We start from the raw sequence: 17,440 nt of genomic DNA, 5'->3' as shown, positions 1-17,440 counted from the left end.
TAGCGCTTCTGCTTTCTGCTCTGCTTCTGGCACTTGTCTCTCTTTCACACGAACATGAACTTATCAGATGGTAGTGGTTGCCGCGGACCTGGCACTATTTACCTAACATGACGGTTGTCTAGAAATTTCCACGCCTCTGTCGAGTCAGCCATACGCGCCGTGACCGCTCCACCGTGCCCCACCATGGCATTCTTTTTCTGCCGGCAAACCATGTCACCACGTGGGGCTTATCGTTCGCCGGATCGGCCAACCAAGCTCGCATCGGCCACGGGGGAAGTGACAACGTGAGCCTATATCAGCTCTCATTCGCGGGTTGGTTCTCTGTCGGCCTTGAACTGTAACTGCGAACGTTCACGTTACCCCTCCATGAACTCTGATGCGGGAGTTTCGAGATCCCGCAATGGAATTGCCCCTCACGATGATCCATCTCTTATCGTCCCTAATCGCTGTGATAGACGACTCCAGGGCCTTCGACCTGTCAGGATTCAACTTGCAGGCATGTGACGGGCCCCGTGTTTCGGCCGCCAACCGTGTGTGAAGAACTCATCTTTACAGGCTGCCTCAGTTGCCGCCGCCTGGACTCATCGTGTCTTCGCGATGTCCCGACCGGTTAATGGTGGGGGATCATTGACGCCACAAATAGCGATGCGCCACACCTCAAGGTGTGTGTTGTGTGTGGTGTGGCTGGTTCCCCTCATCGAGCCCACTGTCGTGTTGTTGCACAGCCCAATCTGCAAACGCTTCCCTTGAGAATCATCTACGGCTAGTCACAGACCGCCTCGTTCAGCTGGCCAGCTTTCTCCCTTCATTCGATGCACAATCTGATAAACATACGTAGCGATCACGTCTGGTGCTGAGTTCCTGCATCCGGCAGCCCACCCAGCGCTCCCAAGGCTACATAACAGAAATAGACAAGGTTCGCCTGGCCGAATGTGCCGGAGCCATTGAGTCGGTGAAGAATGAGCACAAACTGCAGCGATTGTAACGTTTCCTCGAGCTTGGCGACAAAAGAGGCAAAAATGCCAAATCATTCCAACCCGACTGAGCCGTCAACGCGCCTGCGGGAGTGGCTGGTCAGGGCCAGTCGGCTTTGTCCGGCGACCCAAGACAAAGCCCGCCGTCGGCTCCGATCCATTGGCATGACGAGCATGACAAGCGTCGATCCAAGGGCGGTTCTTGTGTGGAGCGCAGGTTGGAGACGCAAGAACAGAATTCATCATGAATACCGACAAAAATAAACACAGTAATATGCATATTTGTCTTGTTCGTCAATGCATCGCTAGCTCAGCCATCCTCCTAGTCATGGTTTTCCAGCGTTTGCATCATTGAAAGCGCATCGGAGGAGCACTGTCCACCTAGTCCGCCTCGTAAAGGAGAGTATCGCCGAGGAGCTGCCATCCGGTCCCAAACCAAACACCCCAGGACCCTGAAATTCGTCCCAACCGAGAACCAACCACACTTCCCGAGGTTGAGAACTGCCAACCACCGGCTGGCCACGGCGCAGGGCCCTCGCTGCAAGCGAAGGTGCAACGGCAGAACACGTTAATGCACGTCCCGTCAGCTACGGCTATTTGCCTTTGACTCTGCCAACACGAGCTTAGGGATCAGCAGCGTCCGCCCTAGTCACCAGGACACACGCTGTCTTAGCTGCTAGCTGTTAGCTGCCGGCCGGGGCGGCCCCGGTTGCTGCGCGTGAGGGAGAGACAAATCTTCTAATAATGGCATGTCGCCTCCGCCCAATGCAGAATGGTGCCTGCAGCGACAAGCCGGAATCGGGCAATTGTGATCGCTGGCCCCTGGTTGGGTCACCCCTCTTTTTGTTTCTCCCGCTTGACTGCCAACGGGCACGATCTACGGCGCGTTTGTGGGGGAGGCGAAGAGTCGACTCGACCGACGGTGGTTGGCTTGGGGGCGGGAATACGAGAAAGCGTGCCCTTGTGCTACGTCATGTTCAACGGCGCACCCCCTCCGGCCTTACCGACCTTCATGCGATGGAGCCATGGGTGAAGGCATGTAGTATGGCATGGAAGCAACTGACGATCATCAGCGGGATAGGGAAGTTCGGGGATGTTGGCAACTTATTTAACCATGGGGGATTCCCCGTATGAACCAGTTGGAAATCACAACCACACAGCTACACACCTCTTCCAGCTCCATCAACCGGTTCATCTCATCCCATCTCACCTGATCCTTGATCATCTTAATAATATCGCGCTTGGACATCTTCACACCACATCTCATCTCATCCGACCAACACAATGCAGTTCCTCTCCGCCCTCCTCTTGGTCGCTCCGGCCCTCGCCTCCCCCATCGCCCAGCGCGCCGAGCAGACCTGCGGAGAAAAGTCGGCCAAGATCACTGAGTGGACCCTCACCGGCTTTGACTACCACGCCAGCTACATCTTCAGCACGCCCGCGCACCAGAACTCGTGGGGCTACATCAGCTTCAACGTCTCCAACCCCGTGCTCGACTACACCGTCACCTGCAGCGCCGCCAGCAACCGCCTCAACGACTTCTTCTACGGCGACCAGGTCTACCAGTGCGCCGCGCCCGAGGGCCAGAGCGCCGCGACGTCCTTCACCTGGAGCCGCCCCGAAGGCGCCCTGGCCCTGAACCAGTCGTGGACCTGCTACGACGACCCCAAGTACCCGTAAGCTACCGCCCCTTTTCTTCGTCGTTGCCTAAAGGCGGACCCAGTAAGAAGAGAAAACCCTGGCTGACTTTGAGATGCGATGCAGAGCCCGCTACACCGCAAAGGGCGGCGCCATCGCCGATCTCCAGTGCGAGGAGACGAACTGGCAGAACCCCAACTGGACCGTGGGCGAGATTTACTCCCAGCGCGACGTCAAGTGCGGGATCATCACGCTGCCCACCCCGATCAAGGAGATTTCCGCCGTCGCTTGAGGCGGCAGATGATACGATTCTTCCTGGTTTTCTGCGACGGCATCTGAGCGCACGCCGCGCCCTCGGCTATTTTTGAACGTTTTACACGACTTGATGATCACCATTTCGCTTGCCCAGCCACTCCTTTACATGAAGCATCTGCATGGTTCCGGCGCCCGAAGGAGCGGCGCCGGATAATGACCGTCCTTACTTAAAAAGCATTGAATGGTTTATTCTGATAGAAACCCGGGGTTTTGCGGGGCATAGATTAGCATATTCGCAGTAGTGTAATCATAATCATTTATTTCTGCTACGCTCAGTCCTACTGGTACTGTGATCTTGCACGGTTTCACGGCCAATCTGATATCCGGCGAGCCTTTGTGATCGGATGTTGCACAGCTGCTATTAGTAATGCTTGGGTTAGTTAACGTTTGGTAAAGACGCGTAATAGGTGAGACTGCAATGCACCTTACGTATTCGCCGCCGAAGTAGGATCTGTAAGCTTGGAAGAACTCGACATCATTCATTATAGTGACAAGTGGTTGCTTTGTTGCTGTGGTTCTCAAGCACCTAGACGTTGGGCCATGAGCACCTTGCTGTATTGACTTGGTCTGCGCAACGGTGGGCGTTGGCTTAACCTTCAACAACAGCCCTCAAATGTCCATTTTTGTCATTTCTCCAAGAAGAGCTTCCACTGCAATTTCACGGCTGGATCCTAATGCGTGGATGTGAGACAACGTGATCGACAAGTTTGGTTGCAATGCAGGGTACATTCTCCCAAATCAGTAGGTTTCTCTTTAGGTCCACCGGATCCTTCAAATAGGGGTGGTGGATCAATTTTATGGAGATATATACTTTATGTACGTGGTTATCATTAAAATATCAAACGAAGTGATGCAGGATTAAACCCCTTTCGGGGGGGTTGATCCTTGACGGTACGATTATCTTGATGTCTATCATGGGTCTCGTCGACTTACGGCCTAGATTTCAACGGCAACTACCAGCTTGACATTCCTCGGCTGTGATTATGTCCACATTGTTGCACCTGTCCCCACAAACATGAAGGCAACGCTCACGTCTCTTGGGATATCTTATGTGTCGAGACCGGCTTCTTGCTGTGTGTTGCCCTTGCCATTCAGTCATCAGAATTCTGCCGGCAGAGCCAAGGGTCTTCCATCAATTCCCTTGCAGAAAGCCTATCTTCCGGCCTCCATTGAAGCATCTTTCTCAGAAAAACCATGAACTCGGCTTTCTCGACCCCCTCGAGGTTTGTCTCTTCCTCCTCAAAAGACGACTCGGGTACTTCGCCGTCGACAATCAGCTTTCCTGTTTCGGCGCAGTTAGCTCGGGCACATGTTCAGACTTGGATTCTGGCTGCAGTGACGCAACTTACCGTCTTCGTCAAAGAAATCCTTCCACGACGAGCCTCGTTCCAGGAGCTCGTCTGGCGGCGGTCCCATTAACGATACCATTCTGGCAAAGTGTGCTGCTTTTGACGCATTCCGGTCGCGAAGTCGAGTGTTGAAGAGGAGCTTGCCTTCAAACAAGTCCCAAATCTGGCAGCTGTCAGCACACCCGGCTCGGCTCCTTGTCTCCCATATCCGCTTACCATGAGGCCGAGCGCCCAAATGTCAATCTTCTCGTCCCACGGGATTCCAAAAATGATTTCGGGGGCCCGGTACAGATCTGGCATGACCTCGCCCTCGAAGGGTCCCTCTCCGAACTGAGCGTCGCCAAAGTCTGATATGACTGGGTCACCAGGGTCGTCCGGTATCTCAAGCCCGGTGGACGCATACGTTACCCGATCGCCCCGGAATTTTCTCGCGCTGGGAAGGGCCCATTCATCTCTCACGAGCTCGTCCAAAATGGTCGTGTCTGCGATTGAGAGCATGATGTTTCCGTCTTGAATGTCTAGCAAATACGGTCAGTCTCCACGATGTCAATACTGGGTCGACCGGTCCGAGCTTTGAAGTGTGCTCGTGCGCAACACATACCCGTGTGAACGACATGTGCAACAGTATGCAGGTAGTCGAGACCTAGAAGCAGGCCATACACCAAGCCTTTGAGGAGGTTCTCTGGCAACTTGCCGCCGGCCAGCTCGCGGATATCTGCCAGGGACAGACCTAGCGTCTCGAAAACCAAGCAGACATGAGTACCCGCCTTGCCTTCCACCTCGAAGCTGTCCCTAATCGAGCGTACGAGGTTTTGCCCCGGGTGCTCTGAAGTGAGAGATCCCAAGTGACGAAGCACCCCCTCCTCGTTGAAGGCTTGGCGATGTCCCGTTTCGTAGACCTTTAATGTTGCATAGGCATGCGCCCTACACTTTCGTTAGCTCCATAGCTAGGTTCGAGGCGGGGACTCTTACACTAGGTCACGGCAAAGCCACACCGTTGACGAGGAACCGAATCCCAACTTCAGGAGCACCTGATAGCGCGACTGAAAAACCTGGCCGATCTCCACCGGGTACCACTTATCCGGGTCATACCAGGCGAAACCGTCCTCCTCCAGAGGCACGTCCTGGCCGTAGATTTCCTCGGGCTCGGCGTCCGGCAGCCGCCGCGGGGGCGAAGCGTCTCTCTTTGCCATGGGTTAGGGGTTAAGCTCTGCGGCTGGATCAGCGGTGAGATTTTTTTTTCCCGGGCTCCCAGTCGCGCGTCCAAGCAGCGGGTTGAGGCAAATTTGGCGGGTGAGCTTCCGGGGTCCCGCCCGCTCGCGGCCTTCCCCACAAAGACTTGGGTGACCACTGACAACTCTTTCTGGGCCTCTAGCCGCCTTCACGTCCGTAAGCGCTCAATCAACACAAAGCGGCAAAGGGATCTTCGGTGAAAACGGAGTCAGCCCTCAAAGGAAATAATTCCCTCCGTCGAGAGTCGGTTTCGTTGCTGTCGTTTGGTGCCGACTGGTTGCCAATTCTGGTTGCTGCCGGAAATGGTGATGCGATAGCGGGCAATGCAACTGAGTTGCCGTGTTCTTGGCTTTGCAACCAACCACAAGATGGCGCAGCCAAGTGCAGCGCGTGGGCATAACTTGGTCGATTTTGGTTATTCGAGTCCTTCTCAAAGGTGTTTCCTGAAGATACACCCTAAGATCTGCGTGACTGACCATTTATTTCATTATTCCTTCTGAACACCCAGTGGCTTTGGTTCGGAACCAAAACACCAGTTCGAATTAGGTATCATTGCGATGGGAAGTCCAAGGCTTGCATGGGTTCACCGCAGGAGCCTCGAGCAAGAGCCATCAGGTGCAGTGCGGAGGACATAAGCAAAAGAGATTGTAAAATAACAGATCAAAAAAGGTATGAGAATTAAAACACCCATACTTACGCGTAACACATTCTCTAGCCGTGCTTCGGGAAAATGAGGAGATATTCCGCCATTTCAAATACTTTGATTTCCAATCCCACACCTCCTTTGCCAGTATATTGGTCTGTCCGTCCTCGCTGTCCAAACCGCCATCTCAAACCGGCTCGTAGTACTCCTCACTCTTGACTTCCTTCAACACAGAAACCCACAAGTGATTCCGCGCGTCTTTTCACTGAATTGAAGCAGGTGAGGTCTAATTCGAGGAGCTTGCTGCTTGATCTCGTCGGCCGCAGTCGCAGCCTTGTCGAGGTTGCGTGCAGCGAGCCAAATCTGCGCCGGGCCATGGCGGGAAACCTCAGAGACGTATTGTTCGTCGGGGTCTGCGTTTGCTCCAGTGATCAAAATCGCCTTTCCTGCAAGTGTGGGGATGCCCTTTCTCTGGCTCGAAGGCGACTGAGTTGTTGTGGCAGACAGACATTTTGGCTGAAATCGGAAGAGCCTGGGTTGATGACGGAGTTAATGTGTGGTGTCTGATTGCTACGGCTTATATCGACATTTTATCCATGACCGCTGAATTGGACAAACAATGAGATGCCCTTGTTTTTTGAAGGGCGTATACAATCAAGACAGATATCGGCGTTGTGGTAGACGCTTATTGACCCGATTGTTGTTGAATTGCGCAACCCCACCCACTGAACAACGCATGCACTGATCTTGCGAAGCCAATGATACGAGGTTTCCGAAGTGGCACGGCAGATATGCAGCTATCATCGGTACGTCCAGGCACAATCCCACAATCCAACCGGCAGGTAGAGTATCAGAGGCTTCAACGGGCCTTTGACCGCCCGACTCGGAGGAACCATCTCTAATTTTCCCCATAGGATGCCAAATATTAGGTCATGTAGGAAAAATAATTTGAAGAATTACACCTCTTATTTCAATGTGGTTGGCAAGGATTGCAGCTATCACGACAATGTTTGAATGTCTAAAAGAGTGCAGGGTAGGTTTTTAGAGAGAATAGGTACAAAGGCATGGATTGTTACACTGCATTGGCACCAAAATCCCGCCTGACTCACCCGGCACGGCGAGCTAAATCGGGGTTCGGGCGTCAGCCACTCGAACCACAAGCGCAGAACCACCGAGCCGATCAACCGGCCGATCACTCAGTTGCAATTGGAAGGACATGCTCGGAGCTTATCATTGTGAGAACTATATCAATGTCATATTGTACCGCCCAGAATCCTAAACAAATGAGACAAGGACAACAAAGAGAGAACATCAATACTCCATAGGCCTCAGCAAAGAATTATCGAGTTGCACCGTACTTGACACCATTCCCTTCAAATGAATCCGGTCAACACTAAACCCTACAACCTTCCCTCGGACGCAACCTGGCTGAGTGAGTTGAAACTTTCTGGAGACGTCCTCCAAGGGATCTAGCGCTAATTTACCCAAAGTAACGGGCTGTTCATCTGGCATCGGGAAGGCTCTTGCTACCTTGGTTGCGGACAAGCCAGACCAGCGCTTGATCGCGACAGCCCGGAAGGTGTCTGATCTGGCCTACCTCCCCGACGACAACAAGAAAATTCTCAAGCTTCCTCTGGATGTGACTTTGCCTAGTTCCGTCAACAGCGCCTTTGCCGCTGCTGCGGAGCACTTTGGCAAAGATTTTCACCTCGACATCGTTGTCAACAATGCCGGATACTCGCTCTCGGGCGACACCGAATCCGCAACTGAGGACCAGACCCACCAGGAAATCGAGACTCTGTTTTTCGGTACAGCGCGTGTGGCTACGCGCGCCATCGAGAACATGCGACAGTCTCGGGACCACCGCGGGGGTGTCATTTTCAACATCTCGTCGCTTGCCGGGCAATGCGCTTTCCCAGGGCACGCGTACTACCATGCAGGCAAATGGGCCGTCGAGGGATGGTCTGAGTCTGTAGCGAGAGAGATGCACCCCGATTGGAACAGTAAGCCCCGGCAGTTTGCCCCCTATTAGCAAATTATTCATGCTGACATTGGAACAGTCAATTTCTGCATTGCAGAGCCAAGTGGTGTCAAGACCGACTTTGAGGGCCACAGCAAAGCCCATACGGAGTCCCACCCTGCATATGCCGGCAATGACATGCCGGCCCGTGTGCTCGAGAAGTATGTTGAGATGGGCATCAAGTCCGGCACTCTCACAGAGCCTTCCACGATTGCAGAAGCCATCTATCAGATTGCCAGTCGTGGCGAACGCATCCCCCTGCGGGTTCCCCTGGGTGCGCCAGCTTGGAACCTGATCAAAGCAAAGTTTGAAACCGGCCTAGCGGACCTCCAGAGTATCAAGGAATTCAGTCTGCTGGGGCAGAAGGGCCCCAGTCCCAGCGCATGATGAACGGGCTGTTTGCGTGCCGGTGAGATTTATACCAGAAGGTGAAGAGTGCAGCCAGACGATTCCAGTATCAGCATTTTGTTGATTACTTCCGTGGACAATGCTGCGCGGGCTTTCGTTTCCGGGATCATAATAGTTTTATGTCGTAGGCAATGGTTTTGCAATATGATGGTACATAATGGTATATTTTGAGGTTTTACCCCACAACCCGTACGATGCGGGCCAAAACACCACGACAACTGTTCTGCTGATGTTCCATCGAAGTCTAGATGGTATTTTCCTCTCCTAGCCCCCCTTATTGCCGGCCTACTTCAACTTTGTATTCGTTCGTAACTTGGATCCCACTGTTGTAATGTACAGCATCGTCAGAGCTGCGGTCATCAGCGAAAGCCATAGTTTGGCTCTTCCCGGTCTTCGTGTTAACGATGTGCTCTTGGCTGCCGACCGAGGTATCATCCAACTTCCGATGGCCTCTGTTCAATCGCGACATCTTGTGGGAACTGCCTGTGCCGCCGAATGTGACTAGACCGGAGGGAGTGCTGGTATTCGTGGAACCGGTACGGCGGCTGGGGAACAAAGGTTTAATCGACGGGGCGTTCGTGCAAATGATGGCGACAACCTAAATTATTAGTTGTTTAGCTCTGGCCCATGGGGCTGTAAACGGACAGTGAACTTACTGTCTCGCGGATGGACCAATTCAATCCCAGGTCCAGTCTCTCTGGTGTTTGCAAGCAAATGACGCATCGAAGAAGAGTACAAATGACGATGAAGAAGCCGGCACAGAACATAAGGCCAAAAGCTAGTTTCCTAGCATGTTGCATTAATATAGGGAGCACAGTGTTTTGATGTAGAACGGGTACCAACTTTTGGATCGTCGTCTGTAACCTCCATAGTAATGGGATCGGGATATACATAATCATTACGTCGGTACTTTGAGGGAGACGTGAGCTTAACTGCTGGAATAAAAATGGGAGGGGGTGTAGACCTACGCAACGTTTGTTGAAACCAACGCGTAGTATTTTGACGTGTTTTGCGAGCAGTCATCTTCGAAACGTCAGGAATTTGCCACCCTGGCCATCAAACAGAATTGAGATTTGAGACTTGTACGTACCTCCCGGGTAGGGATAGACTTGCCAAAGGCGATGGAGAGGTCGGCAGTGGCCGCTGACTACCCCGATTGTTGCAAGGTATGCAGCAATAGTTGCGACGGACACCCACTTGACCAAGCGTTGCTCGGGGAGAGTCTTGCTGAAAAGGCTGCAATTAGCACAGGTTGGTAGATCCAAAATGCCCATGGATGGATACGGTAAAGAATGGCTTACGTGACTCTCGAGAAAAATATGAGCATAATAGCTTTTAAGCTCCAGATCATTGTCACGTAGACGTACCAAGCAGCGAATAGCCACTTTGCCCCTGTCTCGTGACTCTTGTACTCTTCTGGCGTTAAAGTCAAGGCTACCTCATCGGTCATGCCCGTGATACTTCCTTTTTCGACTGCATAATGTAAAGTTAAGACGTGATAAGTCTACGATTAGAGGAGCTAATGACACCTACCTATTATTTGACACATCATTACTTCGAGCTTTACCAAATTGTCAGCTGAAGTTGCAAAAACGCCAAGGAATACATGGAGGAATATGAAGAACCAACTTACAGTGAAACAGATGATGGCAAGAACGGCGAAGTAGTCGTCGCCTTGCCATTTCCAACCAACCACCATTTTGCATCTGGCAAAGATTCGGAGAAAGAGTACCGAGATGCCGATAGCATATTCAACCCACATCTCAATGACCGCAGGCCAAAGAGTTGACGGCACCATTTTCGGAGTTGTCGGGTTTGCCTGCGTAAATGGTCATATGAAGCTCAAAAAATCAGACAGCACGCTTCCATAAAACGAAATACTCCTTAGATGTAGAATCAAAACTCCAAGCCAAAGCAGCTAATAGACATAATTTCTAGAATAGGGATGCACGTGTTTAAAAATATGGGCTCACGAGAAACCCACGGACCTATTGTTCACGGTTGTATTTTCCCCAAGCCTTCGCTCGGCAGTTGGGATCGACCTCTGCCCCGTTCCGTGGTTCAGGGAGACAACAGACTTTTACCGGCATGGGAGCAGTACGCATAGGTATTCATTTGGGGTCCCAGGTAGACATTATCAGGGTTGGAGGAGACAACAAAGATCCACTTTGCTGTGTCATTAATGACAAGAATGTCACCCCTTGTGCCATTTTTTTCGGGCATTCTTATCCATATAAAACAGAATCTGATAGTGTTTTGCGTCTTTAAGTCGTTAGGATCTGCAAAGGACTTGCCCGAAATGAATGTACTGCCCGGTGAGCATGACTTGGTCTGTTGAACGACCAGGGGTGTATTCGTCGCTGAGAGGATCAATCATTTGTGGCAGCAGAAAAATGGATTTCCAAGTATCAGGGTAGTTCCGTGAGGAGGGGGACGTGAGCTTCGCTACGTGCCGGATCCGTAATTACGGAAGAATCATGGGGCAGTTAGGTGTCAAGATGCATCGATCGGTGCTGGATTGTGATAATGAAATATTCGTCCGTCAGCTCATAACCAACTTCAAGCCAGCATGCGAGCCTACTATAGAAAGAGACCTTGATTGCACGTATTTAATGTAACACAGTATCAATGATAAGATAGATGAACACATATAGTCTCAGGCTTCCTATGTTGGGCCGTCATGAGAGTGATTAGCTCCTCCATTACTCGATGTGTTTCTGTTTGTCGACACTTACCACCGTAGTATCCGGGGAACTGGACCGACAAGTGGACCCACCCCTTGTGAACTCTATTTGTACGAACTGACTCAATCCTGGTCAGCTCGATTCATACCTTTCCTGATTGTAAATGTGAACCCCATGATTGAGCGAGATTTGGCCCTGACAAAAAAATAGCTTATGAACACTAGTGCATGGGACTTGCCGGCGGCAGCATCCATTTCCAACAAGGGGTTGGTGAAGATCCCATTATTCATGCGACAAGTGTAAGCGGATACAGTGGCACCGGAGTCAGTGTGAATAAAGATACATTGCATGCCAGATGACTAACTACCACTCGATGGGCTTAGATTCAATGGGTGTGTCAAAGAAAGCTGGGAGCTTGGCAGCTTTCACCGTTTCGCTTGTGAATGCTGGATGGTGGTCGTATGCCAAAAATCCCGTTGCGTCATAGCACCCAACGTACTCCGCATCAATCTCTTCGCCCTTCAACACTGCCACATCAACCCAGAGCAGCAAATCGCCTCCTTCCATAACCCCACCAGGCCCATATGCAGCGAAGAAATCCCGCCTGAGCTTCACATGTACCTTATCCGTCCTGCCTATATGCTCCATCTTCGAAAGATCCAGCCAGAAGAGTATTTGAGCCTGGCGGATGTAATCCAGACCAGGGAAGATTGAGTGGCCATTTGTTTGAGTACCATTCGTGCCATTCGATACCCCGGCCTCTGATCCATTGGCCAAAGAGCCGTTCGTCGCGCCAGGTTGCTTGTCCCCAGCAAAAGCATGACAGGCCCGTGCCGAAACCATTCCCTTGGCGGGGCCAGCGGTCATAACGTTGGTAACCCACTGCTTGGTCAAGCCGTCGAAGTTTTCGTTCCAGTGATCGCGTTCATACTCTGACATAGCGCTGTAGTCTTGACCCTCCACCACGAAGGAAATGTTGTCAGGGAACTTAGACACTCTGACCCTACCAGACCGAACCTTGTCTGTGATGGGACGAGGCTCAGGAACCTCGCTAAGAGGAGACTGGAACTTGTCTTCCGGCGTCGCGGGGGTCATACGTGACCGGTAGGCACCCCAGTATCCCGTTTTCTCGGTAAGGGGAATGAGCTCTCCACAGTGACCGAATCCGGATGGTTTTTCTTTATTGGACTCGTACATTGACCGGGTGGCGGGCAAGCTCACAGTCTCTCTCCAAAACCCCGCATTATCCGGCAGAGAGCTCCAGAAGGCAGAAGTCTCTGGGCTTTCCCACCATGTCTTGAAGGCCTGGGGCGACTTCCAGTAGCTCATCCAGATCTTAGAAGGCAGATCATTTTGCTCTAGCTCTTCGACATGAATCGCGGAATGCTTGATAAGACTGTCGAACTTGTTGATGAGATCGAGCTTGTCTGTGGAAGGCGAGTCTGCGTGATATTGGCACCCAAAGAGGGACACGGTAAAGTGATGAGCTGTCGGGAAGCGAGAGCGAAGCATATTGAATGGATGTGCAGAATAATTTGATAGTCATAAGAAGGGACTTGATGCGTCTGCGCGAGCTGCATGCTGGATCTTGTAGGCTTTTATAGCATTGTTGATTTAAGGGGTTTGTCCAGTCCACCCCAACCACAAATCCGAAATGGAGAGGCCTTGTCTGAACAACTCTCAGTCTAAGTCGCACTTGTTAGCTCTGCATTAGAACCCTGACGCACGTCCACTGTGGGGTACGATACTGACATTCGCGATGTCGTATTGCCAGTGGAGAGCCATGGTCAAGGGGAGGTACACTGCTATACAGAAGTGAACTTACTCAACCCCCTCAAACGCGTCTTCACCGCCGATCAAGAGGAGGTCCATGCAACAAATCATCGAAGAAGCGGGGGTAGCCGTCTCAGTAGGGGTCGCACGCCCGAAATTGAGGGCCACAAAACTTATCATATGCCTTGGCTCTAGTTACAACTTTGGATGCACCCGCTGCAAAGAGATGGAACTCTAAGCCTCCCTTCCCCACTTGAATGAATAGTAGTAGCGTCCAAAGATCAATTGTCAACAGTGACATGGGCTTCGCTGCTGATGGCCAGTCGGTGGCAGGTGACAGGTGTTTGAGAAGAGACTATGTTCTCAATGAACAAAAGCTATGGATGTCTTATCACAGAAGACACCAGTTTTGAGGACATGATTACCAATGATAACCATTTAAGAAGAGTTTTTTGTAACCATCAACTTGATTCAAATTATGGAACGTCCTATCATCTCTAGCAAGTAATCGGCCTAGGGCCCGGTGCAGAGTATGGCTTGCCTCCATTGTTAGGAACGCCGCCGGTACCGTAAATACTGATCAGAATCGCCGGGTCGTTTTGTTGATAGGCACCTGGGAATTTCACAGTTGAACTCGGAGTGAAGGACCCGGACCCGGTGACCTTGATGTTTGCGCAAGAGATGTAAAACTGGGCACCCTTCTGTGAGTGAGCTGAATGAAGAGCCAGCAGCTCGACGCGAAGCAGATATTCGCCTGGGGAAATGCACTGGGGCAAGTTGAAGTAGCTCCAGCCCCCGTTGTTAATCATTCTATCAACAGCCCATTGTCCGGAGCTGGTATCCAAGTTGTCCTCGGCGACCTTAAACCAGTTGAGCCCCGTGATACCGGTATTGGAAGCGCTGGGAACCTTAGCAAGCCAAGCAGTGATGGGACCTTTGTGGGATTTGGCGATTGGGTTGTCCAGGTCTCCTGGATATTGGGCTCCACCAATAACATGCTGCCACCAGGCGCCGATTTTGTCCCCAGGCGCGACCGTAATGACTTCCTGGGAAGATGTTGCTACTTTTCCGCATATGATGTCCTGTGAGTTGACGTCCTCTGTAGGGTTGTTTTGGTTTGGGGCTCGTAGGCCTGCAAGGGAGCCATATTCTCTCCCATTGACCGATACTTTCTTTCGTAATAATCAGCTCGAATGCCTCCGCCGTCTCGAGAGAGTTTCAAACCTGAAAAATGCAGTGACAGTTGGCTAGAGCGGCGAATACGCCGGTAGACACTAGGGATAACTTCATGATAAACAGTCGTAGGGGGAACAGAGTGAATAGCTTGTCTGAAATGAAACTTAGGATCTCAATGGGTCTGGCAGTCGAAGAATAGAGGAATCGCAGGAGTCTTCATTCTCTTATATAATTGATCTTACTACGGAATTGTATTTTAGTAATTGGGTTCGGATGCTAAGCCAAATGTTCCGGCTGACAATATTGCGAAATTAGCGAAATACCGCAGAGAAGGATCCATCAACGGTAAAAGTTCCGATAGACAATTGCTAAACGTCATTTTTAGTGGAAGGTCATGCGGTCCATGGTGGAAAACGGTGGAAGTGAAATATTGAAAGGACCGAAGACATTCCGGAGACGGGAAGTTTTGCTTACCATCCGGCTCAGCTAAATTGGATATTCCGGTTCTCGCTATTTTCAATTGGCTCCAGCGGAGGACTCATATCGCCATACATGAGCTAGCCACTATGGTTGGTTAAAAGGCGTATTTAGGCAAAAGACAATGCAGTCACGAGCCGCACATTGGTATCTGAGGGCATGGGGAGTATATGATTAAAGACTCGGCACTTATATTGCTACGGTAATCTGGAACCAGCACACTGTTTGTGATGAGAATCTGTATGCTCTCTCTATTTGTATTTGTTGAAGTGGAAACTGAGCTGATCCTTCATCCTGAGTGTCTTGGCATAATATACCCCTTTGGTATTATTTGTCAAATCCACCCCTATCCGCGACCAGTTGGCCTGCATATTATTCCATTGCCTTCGCCTGTTTGATGAGATCAACTACGGTTTGGTCAAAGGTACGGTAATTGATGCCCAGTTCCCTCGCCGCCGTTTCTCCATCAAGGCCATGTGATGTGTCGATCGTTTGGTCTTGCTGAGAAATCTTGCCTTCGGCCCAATCAAAGTTCTTTTCTATGATCTTGGCCGCAAGACTGTAGGAAAACCGATCATTCGCCGTCGGCACATATCTCTTCCCGCCAACCTCGGATCTCAAGAGTGCTTCAACGTGCGCAACGGCGAGGTCTCGAACATCAATCCAGAACGGTACTCTTGCTACAGGCAGAGGGTGTTGTCCACTTGCAACCTTCCAAAGCATAGCGTTGGATTCGTTCAATTTGTCGGCACCACTGACAGAATGTACCACCGGCCCGAAAGTCATAGGCGGGCACAGAGTAACAATATCGAAATGCGGCTTTTCCTCCTTGACAAAATCCCAAGCCGCGAGTTCTGCAAACTTTTTGGAGCCTCTATAAGCTACGACAGCACTTGTCTCGATGCTTGCAGCTTCCGCGTATGTCAGGGGGTTCCAGTCTTCCCCAGTGTATGTGAAGTAAGGGGGCGCCTTGCGGTTGACGTCCAGAACCGAAGCAAACGAAGAAGTGATGACGATGCGTTTGATGTTAGGGTTGGTGACTGCTGCTTGCATGATTGAGCGGACCCCATTGATGGCGGGTATTATCAGCTCTTTCTCATTGTCTTTTGTGTCATATGAAAAGGGCTGCAGAGAAAAATGTTTAGCCGATAGCCACTCTCTTTATCAGTAATATCAGTAAGTAACTTACACTGGCCACGTGGATGATAGCATCAATATCTTTGACGGCTTCAGCAAAGACACCGACTTTCTCGAAGTCTTCAATCTGTACAAAATCTAGCTGCCCGTCAAACTGCGGGCGAGCTTTCTTCATCTCGTCGCCTTTAGCAAGTGAACGGGTTGCACCCCTAGTTTTGATGCCCCGAGAGAGAAGAGCATCAACAACGTGGGCGCCAATGAAGCCTGTTGCACCTGTGACTAAGACATATTTTCTACAAGACCGTGAGCAGCGTGGCGGGTTTTACGCGACATATCGATACTCACGGATTGGTGGCCATGACTGCTGGTGAGGATCGAAGCCCCACGGTGCGTCTTGCAGAGTGGTTGGTGAAACACCGGTAATGAAATCGATGGTTTCAGATACTCAATATCTAGGGCAAACAGATCAAAACTGTTTGTCCTGTATACGAAGCTTTGCCGACTTGCCGTTGATCTGACCAGATGACGCCACGTGCAATGAGGGAGAGACAAGATGAACGGATGGGGTTCCCCTCATCAGCTACGTCTTTTCCCCGCTATACATTCAATTCTGCATTGTGAGTGGTGCTTTGTTGGTCCTTCAACCCCACAGACGAGCCAGTGAAGCTTCCCCACGTTTCCTCCAAGAGATGGGCCCGTCCAGTCTGACACTCAGTGCTGATATGATTTGACATCAATTTTAACATCAATTTATATGCAATAATTGGATTCAGATGTTCAGTCGACTGCTGAAATATGCTACACATACTGCTATCCCAATACGAGCTGCTCTTCTTACATGTGGATATTTAGTCCCGGCTCTCCTGAAACTTACAATTCAACTCGCAACACGTAAATTTAGGAGGTAGCTAGCCCACGAAACTGCTTACCTATTGTTTAGGGTTGGTATATTCGGTACCCAACTTTGGACTATTCGGTACCCAGCCGCTGTAGATTCTGGTGGTTTTTTCTAGTGGTGCTTATAGACCCATACAAAGCAGCTCCCCCAGACATTTCCACCTTCGACCTCTTCCGTAAGCTAAAGTCAAAAGCTTTGAGAAGACCAATGGCCCAAAATTTGGGTTCACGGTGGGCCATTGACATTCTTCAGATTATGCATGATTCAACATGATCATGTTACATTGCATTATTTATGTGGCATGTGTAGCTTCGCTCACTTACGTATGACGAAGTAAGTTGCAAGCCTCAATAGGGACCTCTGTGTCCAAGCCACTTAACGTCATATGGCAAAAAGTTACTTTTGCAGCCCAATAAATCAACGTTGTTCTCTGAATGACTCTAAATTTGCTTTGGAAAGTATTCGTCCGGATGCATCGAAATACTTGAGACGTTAGCTGCACTGCTGTATAATTGATACCGGCCATGTTAGAGCATGGATCCCTTTCGGTGCTCGAAATACATTCAACAATGAGCCACGAACAGGCTGCATGCAGTGCTGCTATTAGAAGTCTTTGAAGATTAAAAACCTTTTACTGTGTCCTATACTATCTTGGCCCGGAGAAATCTCTCAGACTGTGATGGATGTAAGGGAATCAAAGTCGTACAGACATACT

At 50.7% G+C, this 17,440-nt stretch overlaps 6 protein-coding genes across 6 annotated transcripts; 2 read left to right on the top strand and 4 right to left on the bottom strand.

Annotated features, from left to right (window-relative positions):
* Positions 1-2,258: 2,258 nt before the first annotated feature.
* Positions 2,259-2,904, top strand: EsH8_VIII_000194 (uncharacterized protein; the record flags this gene model as incomplete). The annotated part of the gene is made up of 2 exons (XM_083269236.1): positions 2,259-2,650; positions 2,739-2,904. The coding sequence occupies 2 exons, from the start codon at positions 2,259-2,261 to the stop codon at positions 2,902-2,904; spliced, it is 558 nt and encodes a 185-aa protein (XP_083129004.1).
* Positions 2,905-4,018: 1,114 nt separating this feature from the next.
* Positions 4,019-5,469, bottom strand: EsH8_VIII_000193 (uncharacterized protein; the record flags this gene model as incomplete). The annotated part of the gene is made up of 5 exons (XM_083269235.1): positions 4,019-4,209; positions 4,277-4,439; positions 4,493-4,794; positions 4,878-5,200; positions 5,249-5,469. The coding sequence occupies 5 exons, from the start codon at positions 5,467-5,469 to the stop codon at positions 4,019-4,021; spliced, it is 1,200 nt and encodes a 399-aa protein (XP_083129003.1).
* Positions 5,470-7,529: 2,060 nt separating this feature from the next.
* On the top strand, positions 7,530-8,559 carry EsH8_VIII_000192 (uncharacterized protein; the record flags this gene model as incomplete). Its single annotated transcript, XM_083269234.1, has 3 exons — positions 7,530-7,584; positions 7,643-8,155; positions 8,213-8,559. The coding sequence occupies 3 exons, from the start codon at positions 7,530-7,532 to the stop codon at positions 8,557-8,559; spliced, it is 915 nt and encodes a 304-aa protein (XP_083129002.1).
* A 3,068-nt stretch (positions 8,560-11,627) lies between these two features.
* Positions 11,628-12,776, bottom strand: EsH8_VIII_000191 (heme-containing dehydratase protein; the record flags this gene model as incomplete). Its single annotated transcript, XM_083269233.1, has 1 exon — positions 11,628-12,776. The coding sequence occupies one exon, from the start codon at positions 12,774-12,776 to the stop codon at positions 11,628-11,630; it is 1,149 nt and encodes a 382-aa protein (XP_083129001.1).
* A 758-nt stretch (positions 12,777-13,534) lies between these two features.
* Positions 13,535-14,327, bottom strand: EsH8_VIII_000190 (lytic polysaccharide monooxygenase auxiliary activity family 9 protein; the record flags this gene model as incomplete). Its single annotated transcript, XM_083269232.1, has 2 exons — positions 13,535-14,209; positions 14,262-14,327. 2 exons carry the CDS (start codon positions 14,325-14,327, stop codon positions 13,535-13,537), a joined length of 741 nt encoding a protein of 246 aa, XP_083129000.1.
* A 735-nt stretch (positions 14,328-15,062) lies between these two features.
* On the bottom strand, positions 15,063-16,186 carry EsH8_VIII_000189 (NAD dependent epimerase/dehydratase; the record flags this gene model as incomplete). Its single annotated transcript, XM_083269231.1, has 3 exons — positions 15,063-15,815; positions 15,880-16,120; positions 16,173-16,186. 3 exons carry the CDS (start codon positions 16,184-16,186, stop codon positions 15,063-15,065), a joined length of 1,008 nt encoding a protein of 335 aa, XP_083128999.1.
* Positions 16,187-17,440: the final 1,254 nt, after the last annotated feature.

This window comes from Colletotrichum jinshuiense, chromosome 8, assembly GCF_051148585.1.
Source record: "Colletotrichum jinshuiense chromosome 8, complete sequence".
Lineage (NCBI taxonomy): Eukaryota > Fungi > Ascomycota > Sordariomycetes > Glomerellales > Glomerellaceae > Colletotrichum > Colletotrichum jinshuiense.
The sequence above is the reverse complement of the archived record's forward strand: the minus strand, read 5'-3'. Positions and strand labels throughout refer to the sequence as shown.